Source organism: Aulonocara stuartgranti (assembly GCF_965226115.1).
Source record: "Aulonocara stuartgranti genome assembly, chromosome: 4".
NCBI lineage: Eukaryota > Metazoa > Chordata > Actinopteri > Cichliformes > Cichlidae > Aulonocara > Aulonocara stuartgranti.
The window spans coordinates 1,861,536-1,875,345 of record NC_138942.1 but is presented as its reverse complement, the minus strand read 5'-3'; the positions used below and the strand labels follow the sequence as shown (position 1 = coordinate 1,875,345).

The window sequence follows — 13,810 nt, the reverse complement described above, 5'->3', positions numbered from 1 at the left end:
ATTTGTTTTTGGTAACTTTATTTCTCATAAAACCGAAATAAAAACAAACATTTCTTAAATAGTGAATTTAAATAATAATAATAATAAAATTGAACTTTTTTTGTTGGCAAAACTTCCCTTTAAAAAAATTACACTTTTAATAATGAAATGGTGACTTTAATGCAGACATAAAAAAGCTTTTGCTAAACTTGGCTTTTCGTTCTCTTTTGTGAAAGAAAATAAAGAAATTCTCATAAATTGGTCATTTTCTGACACACCTTTTACTTTAAAGGGTGAACCGCAGCAACATGCTAGCAACTGAAGCAATCGCGAGGTTTTTGCCGACCAGTTGGGGGATACACTTTTTTCCTTAGTGACCGGTGGTTGCCACGGTGCCAGCGACTGTAGGGCAGTGAGTCTGTGACCGGATTTGTTTGTTCCTACACGGTCACCGACATCATCATCAACAGGTCATTTCCTTCACATTTCATCAAACACTGTAAACGTCACCTTTCAGGACCAACTGTGTCCATCTTTTATTTACAGTACTCTTCCACATTCACATTGAGCCTCCAGGGCGGCCATGTTCTTGCCCTTTACAGGTGGAGGTTTTTCATCATGACCTCACTCATGCAAATAATGTGAGGTCAGCTTGTTTTGCTTTTATTTGATTTTCATAAAAATAATACTCACAAACAAAAACAGGAAGTGGCTTCAGTGTGGACACAGAAAGGTTAAAGACCTGATTGGTGCGCTTGGATTTTGCTGTCATTTTGTCCGTGTCCCATCGTCAGCACCTGACAATAAAGTGACCTCTGAAATGATCGCAGTGACGCTTAAATAAACCGTAGAGCTGAAGTGGGCGACTCAGACCCAGACTTCGATGATGTCACCGTCCTCCATGTCGAGCTGCGCCGGCGTCTGGCTGCCCGTCACTTTGGAGCCGTCGAAATGGAAGCGCACTTTCTTCTGATCCTTGTTAGACATCTTGGACACGTACTGGAAGAAGATGGACCTCAGCGGCGCCTCCTGAGGAACAAACAGACGGCGTCATTACATCATCGGCGTTAACGCCCTGCTGTGAGAAACAAGGAGAAGGAGGAGGTACGAACTCTGTGCAGAGAGAACTCCTGAGAAGAGTCTCTGTCTTTGCTCTGCAGCCTCACAGTGATGATGCTGCCATCACCGTCTGACTGGCTTCCATCCTCCGCCGCCATGACCACACACTCTGAACACACAAAGAAGAAAACATTTTGCACTCTGGGACTCCATCAGAGCAGCTTCACATGAATCACAGTTCAAAATAATCCTTCTTTGTCTGATATCACCCTCTGGCCACACACAGGAAACGGTGCTGGGCAGAACCCTTTCAACATAAGAGTCCCCTGCTCAACACAGTGAGCCAGTTAATCTTTATTATCACCGAGCTGCACACCAAGACAGCTTCAGGACGGTGGGAGCTGTTATTGTGTCGCTGATGGAGGTGGTTACACCTCTGAAGCAGTTTTTCTGTCCTCCTGCACTTTAAATGTTTTCTGGTCTTTTACTGTTGCTGAGCTGCTCGGTGCGTTCGCTCTGTTCTGATTGGTGATTTGGTCTCTCGTACCGTTTGATTGGCTTGTTTTGGTCCTTCACCCTGATGATGACCTCCCCCACCTTCACCAGCATCTCTCTGGACCTCACGTTGAGAGTTTCAGTGAACAGCAAATACAACAACTACCAGTTGAACCCGTGGAATCGACCTCGGATCTTGTTGAGCGTTTGTTTAAAATCCACGGTGACGCCGTGCGGAGGACAAACTGCAAACAGGGGCTCTTTGCGTTTGGGACTCACCTATAATGTCGGCGATGCCGAGGCCGAGCTCGCTGATGGTGGCGCTCGTCGGCAGCTCCTCTTCCTCCCTCAGCAGCAGGAGGCGAGGAGGCGGGACATTTAGGATGACAGACAGCTGCGTCACCACATCGCTTAAAGGCGTCGACTAAAAAAAGAAAATCAATCAATCAATAACTGACAGGATGCTTAAACATACATTACGTTAAAAGGGCCCATAATCCTCTGGGTTGGGTGTCTGGTCCCCGGGTCAGTACTTCTCAATCAATGTGACTCTGACTGCTGTGGAGGCGGAGCTTAACACACCTGCTGAAACGCGGCACAGTGGCCTTTTATTAACCTGCGCTGCTGTTACCTGTACGTACCGACAGCACCGGGATCTTGTGGATCTCAGTCCTGCAGCGGATCTTAAGCGGGATCTCTCGCACTGAGGAGCTCTCTGACTCCGGCTCCGGGCTCATGATGATGACGTCATCGTCCTCATCGTCGTCCACGCGCACATACTCAGGATGTGACATGGGAGGACCTCGGCGCCGTCTCGACAGGCCGCCCTGAGGCTCTGGAGAGAGGAGGGAGCTCACCGCCCGGAGCTTCTGGTCGATCTCACTGAGGTGGGAAACAAAAACAAAGCCAGCGCTGATCTTTAGCGGATGTGTCTGGAGAACGAAACAGGAAGCACACACGCGGACTCACCTGAGCTTCTGTTTCATCGCCCTGGACTGTTTCTGTACGGGACTCTCTGGAGGAGGAGGGGACGGACAGCGCACGGCGTCTCTGAAATAAAGCAAGAGGCTCAGCAACGAATTCAAACTAAACTCGGCTTAAAGTTCGGAAGCTCGGGCACGATGCGGGTTCTGACTCACGGCCGCTGCTCCGCCTTCTTCTGCACGTGTTCATCTTCGGAGTCGCTGAGGGTGACGAAATGCACCGGCTCGGTTCGAGATGAAAACTCCAACAACAAACTGTCGTCTGCGTCGTCATCTGCTCACAGACAGGAAGTGGTTAAAGCCAGAAAATCACCCGCTCCTCTGAGCGTGGATAAAAGCGCGTCAGCTGTTACCTGTGTCGGTCTTTTCAGTGAGCAGCGCTGCCGTCGGCTTCAGCTGCAGACTGCTCTTCACCTGCAGACACAAAACACAGGATCAGGACAATCTAGTTCATGTGATACAGGTTGATGTTGCATGAAGATGTATTTAAGCCCCTCCCACTGAAGGGACACAGCACTGCTCTACAGTGAATCACAGCTTAATGTCTGAGGAATGCATGACACGTCATTTATATATATGTACAATTTTTTTTTACATGTTTTTCAATTCAATTTGACTCACAGAGGAAAATCACAAGAACAGCTGATAGATTAAAGTATCATATCTATCTAATAGACTCCAGTTTGTGCATGTAAATGGAGAGTCCTCTTCACACACTGAAGTTAATTATGGAGTTCCACAGGGTTCAGTGCTAGGACCAATTCTGTTTACATTATACATGCTTCCCTTAGGCAGCATCATTAGAAGACATAGCATACATTTACACTGCTATGCAGATGACACCCAGCTCTATCTGTCCATGAAGCCAGATAACACACACCAATGAGTTAAACTGCAGGAATGTCTTAAAGACATAAAGACCTGGATGGCCGCTAACTTTCTGCTTCTTAATTCAGATAAAACTGAGGTTATTGTACTCGGCCCTGAAAAGCTTAGAAATATGGTATCTAAGCAGATTCTTACTCTGGATGGCATTACCTTGGCCTCCAGTAACACTGTGAGGAACCTTGGAGTCATGTTTGACCAGGACATGTCCTTCAACGCACATATTAAACAAATATGTAAGACTGCTTTCTTCCATTTGTGCAACATCTCTAAAGTTAGAAATATCCTGTCTCAGAGTGACGCTGAAACACTAGTTCATGCATTTATTACTTCCAGGCTGGACGACTGTAATTCATTATTATCAGGAAGTCCTAAAAACTCCCTGAAAAGCCTTCAGCTGATCCAAAATGCTGCAGCAAGAGTCCTGACAGGGACTAGAAAGAGAGCAGATTTCTCCTGTTTTGGCTTCCTGTTAAATCCAGAATTCAAAATCCTGCTCCTCACATACAAGGTCTTAAATAATCAGGCCCCATCTTATCTTAATGACCTTGTAGTACCATATCACCCCACATAATGTATTTTACTGAGTTTCTTCTGACAGAATCCAGCTCCTCTGAAGTCTGACAGCTGAAGCTCAGAGATACAGTGTGATGTATGATTCTTGGTCCATGTTGTCCGGCTCACTTTAATCCAAACAAGCTTCCATGGCTCTTATTGGCTCCTTACCTTGTTGGAGTAGATGGGCACGGGGACAATGGCTGACGGGTCGAGGATGCGTCGGCGCTTTGGCGGTGGCTTTGGGAGTGGAACGTCGCTGCTGTGAACCTGAGAACAGAGACAGAAGTAAGAGAAACGTCCAGCACGAGACGCCTTCAACAGACACCAGGGGGCAAAATATTAGGAACACTTCTATAACGTAAGGCAGCACAGGACTGGGGTTATAGTTAACTAAAACTAAACTACGAATAAAACTAGATGTCAACAAAATATTTTTGTTAACTAAGATACAAACATAAAGTCTACACTAGACAAAACCAGCCAGGAGTAGTCCCGGGGCAGACCCAGGACACACTATATCTCTCGGCTGTTCCCCCGGACAAGTTGGAGAAGGTGGCTGGGGAGGTGGGAAGTCCAGGCTCCTCTGCTTAGGCTGCTGCCCCCGCGACCCGGCCCCGGATAAGACGAAGAAGATGGACGACCAGAACCACTTGAACCAACGTTACTACAGTTAACTAAAGCTAAAAAACACCGTTAGTAAAAAGAGCTTTATTTAAAGTTTAACTTCAGTGCTCAGTGGGAGCAGCATGCTCAGGCTCAGCAGTCAACCCTGCTTAAAAACACTTTGCTGACTTTAAACACCTCCACCACCATCACGCCAGGTTCCTCTGATAAAAGTGTTTGATTCTTCTGCTTTAATTAAATATCACAGATGTATCTAATAAAGTGGCATGTGAAAGCATGTGTTCCTCAAAGCCCCAAAGTTCACACAGAAATGTCACAGTACTGAGTTTAAAAGTGAATCTTCCTGCTGCTCCCTGCAGAGATCACCACAGCAGCTCATGTGCCTCCTCCTATCCCAGCACACTCCTCTGTCACTCCAGCCCTGCAGCTCCATCGTCATCCTCCGCACATGCTCAGACCATCTCAGCCTCCCTGACTCTGAGCTGTCCCTCTGATGTAGTGATGGGATTTCCGCCTCTTTTTAGAGATCCGGCTCTTTCGGTTCGGCTCACTAAAAAGAGCCGGCTCTTTCGGCTCCGAACCGGCTCTTCAGGTTGTTTTGTTGCTTTAATTAATTTATTATTAACAATAATATAAAATTATGCACAAAAGGAATTACTAACGTAAAAAGTGGTTTTATTTATATATGTTTATATATAAATATATGCGGTGGCCCCTAGAGACAAAACACGTACAAACTCCAAAACACATTTCTAGCATGAACTGAACTTCCAAAGCAGAGCTACTAGATCACTTAAATTACACAATTGAAAGCATGTGTGTATTGTTTGTGTATTTATACACAGGCACTCATATATATATTCAAATAATTTAAAAAAAGTTCATTTACCTGTTATTACCACACACCAAATCCGGTCGTTGGTACTTGCTGGCTTGTGTAGCCACAAGATAACAAAGGCTCAACACTGCGCCCAGCATCCTGGAGCACTTCTGTTGTCTTTTGTACGTGTTTTGAGTTTTTATGTGCTTCTGAGTTTTTATATGCTTCTGAGTTTTTACGTGCTTCGGAGTTTGTACGTGTTTTGGAGTTTTTACGTGTTTTGGAGTTTGTACGTGTTTTGGAGTTTGTACATGCTTCAGAGTTCGTACGTGATTTGAAGTTTGTATGTGCTTTGTCTCTAGGGGCCACCGTAAATATACTTTTATTTATTCACTCCACATAAAATGTAATAAATAAATAATATAATACAAAAATCAACTATTCACATTTCAAGTTTTAACTATTTAAATTTTCAGCTTTTTCCTTTCACAAATTTAAAGTGAAAAGAACACAAAACACTGCAAACCACAACACAATTAAATATAAATTATAATAATATGAAAACTAAAAGAACATGCATATTCTCTGTCATATGGACCTGCATGAATAAACTTTCTCAATCCTTTATCATCTGCAACCGAAAATAGTTGTGGATGATTACTATACCTTTCTAATGTTGTTGTCCCTGCCTCTCTTTCTCTCTCTCTGGCTCTGTTCCTGTGCTACTGAGTGTAACTACCGCCCCTCCCCCCTCTGCCCAGCGTAAAGCACAAGGCTCGCGTGCAGAGTGAAGCGGGAAAAAAGTGCGAGAGGGAGGCTGAGAGAAAGAAAAGAAAAAAAAACCCCACGTGACGGCTCGCGATAAGGAGCCGGCTCGCGTCGTTCACGTCAAAGAGCCGGCTCTAAGAGCCATTTCGTTCGCGAACGACCCATCACTACTCTGATGGACTCGTTTCTGATCCTGTCCCTGCTGTCCAACATCTTCACCTCGGCCTCCTCCGTCTTCAAACCACGTTAAAGCTTCTTCCCCCTCGCGCTACTCTCCACCTGCCTGTACTGTACTTTGTGTTGTACAGTTATTTCATTTTTAACCTTAATTTATATTTTATTCCTTCTTAGTTAAATTTACCCTTTTTAATTTTTCATATTTATTTCCTATCTTATTCATAGCCTTTTCCTTTTTTGTTCTCTTTAGGTCACGAGCAGTTGTCCAAGCATTTCACTACATATCGTACTGTGTATGACTGTGTACGTGACAAATAAAATTTGAATTTGAATTTGAATTTGAACTGGTATTTCCCCCTGTCTAGTGCACCGTCTGTTGTTTTGCGTAACTGACCCCAAAACAAACCAAACATCAACAAGAAGTTTAAAAGTGATTACATTTGTTTAAAAGCAGAGCTGGGTTGTAGTTTAACCTCGCAAAAAGCTTTCAGCGATCCTCGGCGTAGTTTTTCTGTTGTCTTAACGCCATCGGCAGAAACAAGAAAGCGAAACTATACCTGACTTTTATTTTGAAGCGCTCTGATTAAGGTTAGCTAACGTCGCGCTAACGCACAGTTAGTCGATTTAAACGGACTTTCCGCCAAAGCTGCTCACCTCCGTCTTCCTGTAGGTCTAATCAGGAGGCCCCTAACCTTCTAATTAAACACAACATTCATGATTTCAGTAACGTTTCATCACTAAAAAAGCACCAGCAGACCTGTCACCCACTCACCGCTTCCGCCATGTTTGTTTCTTTCCGCGGGGCGCCGCAACATTCACGGACTGTGGGATATTCTGCCTCAGTAGCGGCAGTGCTGCCTTCAAGGACTCTAGTGGATCCGTAACTGTAAAACTTGTAGATGCAAACTAACAACAACTGATATCAGACACACTGAAGGAAAAACTAAGGAACCAGTTTCAGTATTTTCAAGGTTATTTGGAATTTCGGAGAAAAAACTTAAAGAAAAATCTGCTTTCTGCAGAGAAAAACAAGTGTCCAGTTTACAAGAACAAAAAAAAACTAGCAAAAATATATTTTTGAGGAAAAAAGGTTGAAAATTGAAGGATTATAAGAAAAATTCCCAAACTTATAAGAACAAGATCAAATTAAAGTACTTTAGAGTATGGAATTTATGTGGAAAAAACAAACAGGTGAGTTTACTAGAATTAAAAACACTTCATTTAAACATGGACAAACTTATAAAACAAGCTGTGAATTTAAGAGAAATTCATATAATATTTTAATATCACAAAAATAACAAATACAACAAAATCTCATTAATATCTGGTAATATATGAAATGGAAACACTACGTTCCTGAGATCAGTGTGAATGAAAACAAAGCTGGAGATTGTCGTCCTCCAAACTGCACACTGACAGTTTGTGTGATGTTTCAGATGCTTCATTAAAATAAATAAAGAGAGGAGCACGTGCGTGGGCTCCTCGTGCTGCCAGGAGCACATTAAAAGAACTTTCTTCATGTGGAGGACTATAAATACCTCAGAGTACACATACACTGGGTTAAAAACACCACTGCACTTTACAGGAAGGGCCAGACTCGGCTCTATTTTCTGAAGCGGCTGAGGTCATTTAACATCTGTCTGACAATTCTCAGGATTTTTTGTTACGGTCAGTGCGATCCTCTATGCTGCTGCATGCTGGGGCAGCAGGTTGAGGGTCGCAGACCCCCACAGACTGAATAAACTGATCCTCAAGGCCAGTCATGTTGTGGGGACGGAGCTGGACTTCCTTAGGGTGGTGTCGGAGAGGCTGGTGCTGTCTAAGACAAAGACAATGTTGGATAACACCTCCCACCCACTCCGTGACGTGCTGGCTAGCCACAGGAGCACGTTCAGTGAGAGACTGAGATTACCCATAATGCACCACTGAATGACACAGGAAGTCATTCCTGCCTGTGGCCATCTCCCTGTACAACTAATGCACAGTTACACCCTGAGCAGCTCCTTCATCTGCTGCACCCACGATGTGGGACGGAGATTTCACAGGTCTTTCCTTCCAGCTGCTGTCGGTCTCTGCAGATGACCACACCTGTGCAGACTCACACAGTTGTAGCTGTCTCCCTGATGTGCAATTTTTCCTACTATGACAAAGCATTTTACTCTTGTTGTGTAGCACGTTATTCTATTTTTAACTTATTGTTTTTCTGAACTCTTGCTGCTCTTAAACTTGGCCACAATATTTTTGGCAGTGACCAACGTGTGGGACTAATAAAGCTTTATGTCATCTCTCTGTTAAATTTGTAAACTCTGAACATATTGTATGGTTTAAACAGTTCAGTCTGTTGCTGTCCTGGAGCAACTGTAACCCACATAATTTACTTAGGGACGAATATTCTGATTCTATTGATTGTCGTGTATTAATCTGACTGAAGCACCTGGTTTTCTTTTAACCTTCAAGTAAACACAGCTGGAAGTCCAAGCATGACCCGAGGACGGTGACCCCAGGACCTGTACCCTGCTTCTGCTCCTCGTGCAGATCACGTTTCCACGTGTCACAGCTTTTAGTTTCAAACGAGAGTCGTGTGTTTCACCGACTTCCTGTGCGTCTGTACTTTGGAGTCATGCTCAGTTTTACACAAAGAGAAGAGACGTGGACACAAACCTGTGCACAGTTTTTTTAAACAACAAACACGAACACGTAAAAAAACAAAACAGTTTGAATAAAACATGAATGAGTTTTTTTTACTTCCTGAAAATAAATTAAAAAAACGTTTTTTTCTTCTTCCTCGAGTGCTTCCTGCTGTTCAACATCTGATCAGCTGATCAATACAAATCCCACTCTGATGAGAGCTGACAAGAAACAACATCAGTCCCAGGGATACAAGCATCAGACTGAGGAACACGTGTTCTTATAAACATGGACGTTTGGTCCCACCGCCGCCGCTCACTTCTTCTTGTTCTCTTTGCAGGCGACCACGTAGCGCTGGGCCACGTTGAGCGGCGGTGAGTAACCGTCAGGGTACGACGTGTCCTCAAACAGCACCGAGTAATCGTCCTGAGGCTGCACACACACACACACACACACACACACACACACACACACACACACACACACACACACACACACACACACACTTTATTAACAGCTCTCAGTCACAGTTTCTGTCTCTGCGGCTGAAGCAGCTGCAGTTCCTCTCATGTCCACTAGAGGCTCCTATAATGAGTCAATCCCCACAGACTGTACAGAGAAGATGGAAGCAGTGTCTGTGACATCACCCAGTGGTTTTCGGCCCCCACCCTCCTCCGCGGCGAGCTGCTGATCAGCTTTGGCTCTAAGTCGGCGCGCCATCACTTCCGACGCCAAAAGCCAACGTCACAGTAACAAAAACACGAATGTTTGGAAACCAGAGGATGACGTGACAGTGGCCACGTGCATCTTTTATCTACAGTCTATGCAGAAGCTATAACGACTCTGGAATAAACGTTACACAGAATAAACTCATAGAGGATAAAACATGAAAAGACTTTTATTAATCGGCGTTCCCTGAGCCGAGGCTGACCCGTCACAGACGCGCCTGTCAAAATAAAACCTCACCCTGTGCGGCGGTGTGTGGATGAGCGCTCGGTAGAAGCAGGTGGTCTGAGGGTAAAGGGCCAGCACCAGCTGGTCCTTACTGAACAGCGCCTCGGGGTCCGTCTCCGGGTTGGCTTTCCACTGCGGCAGAGGGATGATCCGCCGTCTGCTCAGCATGTGCCGCCTGCTCGCTCAGAAAACAAAGAAGAAGAAGAAGAAGGAGGAGCAGATTTGTCACTTTTAGAGAACAAGCTGCTGAGATTCTCCCACAGACCCGGCACAGTTTACTCCTCTGTGACAAGATCAACACACGTTTCGCGCGCTGAAACATACAAGCCCCGCCCACAATCACTGCATTCATGAATGAGTCAGAGGCGTGGCAATCAGGTTTAAACCGTCCCATATAAACCAGCCTCTGATTTTAACGTCTGTACACTGATCTGAATAATGATGGAAACTGAAAATGGAGGAAAGTCCACGAAAAACAGGCGAAGGGACAAAAATCTGCAGCACGAGAACGACTCTAAGAAGAAAGACGACGAGGAAAAGCGGGAGGAGGAAAACACTGAGAAGAGACGAAGAACCAGAGCAGATGTAAAATCCTATAAACACTTGCTTCTGGCTAAAGCTGGGAGTCGTACTCGGCCTCGCTCACAAAGCCTCGCTGCGGTCCGAGCTTCAACGTGAAAGCCCTTCACGTTGTTCCTGTCAGAGAACATAACGAAGAGGAACTCACTCTTTGCCCTCCTCGTCGATGTCGTCCACTTCGTACCTGCAGGGGGAGCAGAGGAGGCGTCAGAGGCTGATGATCGCATTACACCACACAGGCGTCGCCACAAACGGTCACGTGTTCTTACTTGTTGGTGGAATGGTTGTAGCTGACCACCTCAGCCAGGATCCACTGCTCGTCGCCCTCCACGCTCTTCACCCTCGCCGCCACCTTGTCTCCCTGTTTGGCTACGTAGTCACTGCTCGCAGGGGTCGCCCCGCACAGAGGAGGAGGGCTGGAGAGGGAGGAGTCACAGAGAAGATGCTACCTCAGAAAGTCAGCCGGAGCACACCTGAGCATCGGGTACAAGCTACCGACAAGCCGGTGCCGCTCGCTGCTCATGGCGGGAACAGAAGAGACACTCGGCGGATAAACGTGACGTCCTCGTTTTTAAAGAGAAGATGCCTCACCACCACCGTTTAACGTGATGGTGAAAGAAACGCATAAAAGCCTGAAATAAAGACGTGACCTCACAGGAAGCCTGGGCGAGGACACAAAGCTGCTCTTTAACACCATCTGAGGTGTTTCCATGGCGCTGTGGGGACGTCACTAGAGCCCAATATTGTGGCCACCGGCGTTGGGGCAGTACCACCTACCTCTCCCCCGGCTTCCCGATCCACAGAGGAAGTGTCATGGCCGACTGCTGGAGGAGCGTCATGAGGACGCCACGCCTCATCGTCTTCCTGGGAGGGTCACTGTCGCTGTAAACGCCCGCCATCTTTGCAGCTGCAGACAGACAGACAGGTGAGTTTTGTGTCACATGAAACAGGAAGTCCAGCTGCAGATGTGAGAGGCCGAATACCGGACACGCACCTATCCGCCGCTCCTCCAGCAAAGACTTGATTTCTGCGATCTTATCGAGGGCGTGACGCAGAATGCTGAGAGGCGGAAGGAAAAGACACAAAAGAAGAAGAAAAAGGTGATTTTCACTCACTCTTAGTAGAAATGTGAAAACGAACAGGCTAGAAAGGCGACATGAACGGAAACCCGAGCTCAGGTTGTTGGGCCGCCTGTTCGTGCAGTGACCTCACAGCAGCCATATTACTGGTCACATGATGTCATTAAAAAGGCTCCAACAGAGTCTCAGTCTGTACTCAGAGGAAATTACTGCTTATTGCGCTTCAGTCATGGTGTTCATGCATCTGTCCCCCTTTATTTTCTCATTTGTATAACCTTTATTTAAACAAAACAGTAACAAGCTTGAGACTGGAAGTCTCCTGTATAACATATAAGTGAGATCACCATGATATTTAAAGGTTAAAGGTCATGCTCAGTGGCCTCTCACCTGCACTCCGCCTCAGCGTCTGCCTTGGCCGTGGTGTAGAGCCCCCTCAGCTTGGTGCGGTAGTATGGAGAAGCTGCAGGAGACACACGTCCACGTTTAGGACCACACGACAAATTCAGCACATGTGCTCAAAGCTGCTGACACTCACTCTTGTTCTCAGTCTGCATCCTCTCGTGCGTTTTCTGGATGTTGAGCAGGTTGTGTTCACTGCGTGACCTCTCCTCCTGAAGCGGGCCGAGTGCAGGTAATTAGGATGTGATCAAAGCTTGACCTGATCAATCACAAAGGAAGCGGATCAATACTGACCTGTGTCTGCTTGATGAGCTGGTGGAGCTCAGTGAGCAGCTCCGCAATCTTGGGGTCAGCGGACATGATTTAACCTGTGAGGATGTGGAGCATCAAACAGCAGCGCTTAGTTACAACATACAAAACCTCATTTAAAAAACGTCTACTTTAAGGCGGTTTTAATGACGGTGAACACTTCACAAAGCACAAATAGTCTGAACATTTCGATCACTGCGGTCATAACATACTGGATATAAAGTTCCGAATCAATACTCGTATGTAACATAACTGAAGTCGTGCTCTATGTGTGTTGGGTGTTTTCTGGAAAACACGGGATGTCTTAAATAAAAGATTTCTGAACGGGGTTTGGTGTAAAGTTCGCTACAGACAAAAACGGCTCGGAAATGCTTCGTAACGCCAAAAATCGGATTAAAGAAAACCATTAGCAATATATATTCAACTCAGATAGATCAATGATCGGAATAAGCGTCATATTTCCCTCAAAACCAGCTCCCAAACCTCCTCACCGAGCTGCTTTCTTCTATTATTTGCGCTCAACTCAGGAACCGCAGGTACTGGCCTTCTGTTCTTCTTCTTTGGTACTAATCGTGTGCAGCAGTTTCGGTGAACACACTGCTACCAACTGGGCGGAGTGTGGTACTACAGACACGGGGCGCTTAAAAAACGTAAACATTTTACTTTAAAAATTGCATTTCTTTTTGTTGTACTTATGTGACTTTATTATACCCTTTGTAGCCATTCATTATTTATCTGTAATTTATTTGTGTGCAGTTATTTTCTGGTTTTTAAAGATTTTCCCAGCTCTTTGCTGTTATTTTTTTGTGTACAAACATTTTGTCTCTTTCCCGTTACCTGTGCTGTTTACAGTTGCCTCTGTGGTAATCTAGTGTTTCCTTGGAGGAAATTTGTGATCCTTTGTCAAGATATAGGCTGGGGTAAGAAGAAGGAGACAGAGCGAGTTTAAAAATGGAAATTTACAAGAAAGAAATATTTAAGAAATATTAAACAGAAAATGTGTGTGTGTGTGTGTTTTTGTGAACTTGCAACTATAATGTCACAAATTCCAGTTTCTTCTCTCCTAGCCTGACCCTGTGTTTTGATTTATGTTTTTTTACTGAGTAATCTGAATCTGGAGTCTGTCCCTGCTGTCACAGGGCGAGAGGAGGGATAAACCTTCCACAGATCCCCTTCATGTTAAAAAAAACGCTTTTTTTTAAAAAAAAAACAGACCAGGCCGATACCAGGATTCACCATGGCTACGAGTATATGAAGAGCAGAGCCACGTTCGAAAGAAAGATGGAGTCCATGGCTTTAAAGATTCAGCCATAAACTGAAGATAAAGATCAGATTCAGTTTTCTGGTGGACGTGTGATCCATGTGATCCATGTGATCCACATGTTTGATAACTGCACACATTCACGCTCTGCAGCCTCCATTAAAAGCATCAACGCTCTTAGTTTCCTCGGGTTTGTCTCTATCACTGCGATTGATTACAGTGATGGACAGATGCAGTGATTGATCGCTGATCA

General features: G+C 45.2%; 2 protein-coding genes across 2 annotated transcripts; both read right to left on the bottom strand.

Moving 5' to 3' along the window:
• Positions 1–485: 485 nt before the first annotated feature.
• nfatc2ip (nuclear factor of activated T cells 2 interacting protein) lies at positions 486–7,224 on the bottom strand. The gene is made up of 9 exons (XM_082529947.1): positions 7,121–7,224; positions 4,128–4,226; positions 2,870–2,930; positions 2,673–2,790; positions 2,503–2,583; positions 2,175–2,415; positions 1,813–1,957; positions 1,092–1,207; positions 486–1,008 (listed from the first exon to the last, which is right to left on the bottom strand). Exons 1-9 carry the CDS (start codon positions 7,130–7,132, stop codon positions 847–849), a joined length of 1,035 nt encoding a protein of 344 aa, XP_082386073.1. The 5' UTR covers positions 7,133–7,224; the 3' UTR covers positions 486–846.
• A 1,785-nt stretch (positions 7,225–9,009) lies between these two features.
• Positions 9,010–12,891, bottom strand: sgf29 (SAGA complex associated factor 29). The gene is made up of 10 exons (XM_082530299.1): positions 12,788–12,891; positions 12,282–12,355; positions 12,124–12,199; positions 11,976–12,048; positions 11,504–11,568; positions 11,287–11,416; positions 10,779–10,925; positions 10,658–10,693; positions 9,943–10,105; positions 9,010–9,408 (listed from the first exon to the last, which is right to left on the bottom strand). Exons 2-10 carry the CDS (start codon positions 12,345–12,347, stop codon positions 9,292–9,294), a joined length of 873 nt encoding a protein of 290 aa, XP_082386425.1. The 5' UTR covers positions 12,348–12,355; positions 12,788–12,891; the 3' UTR covers positions 9,010–9,291.
• Between the last annotated feature and the right edge of the window lie 919 nt (positions 12,892–13,810).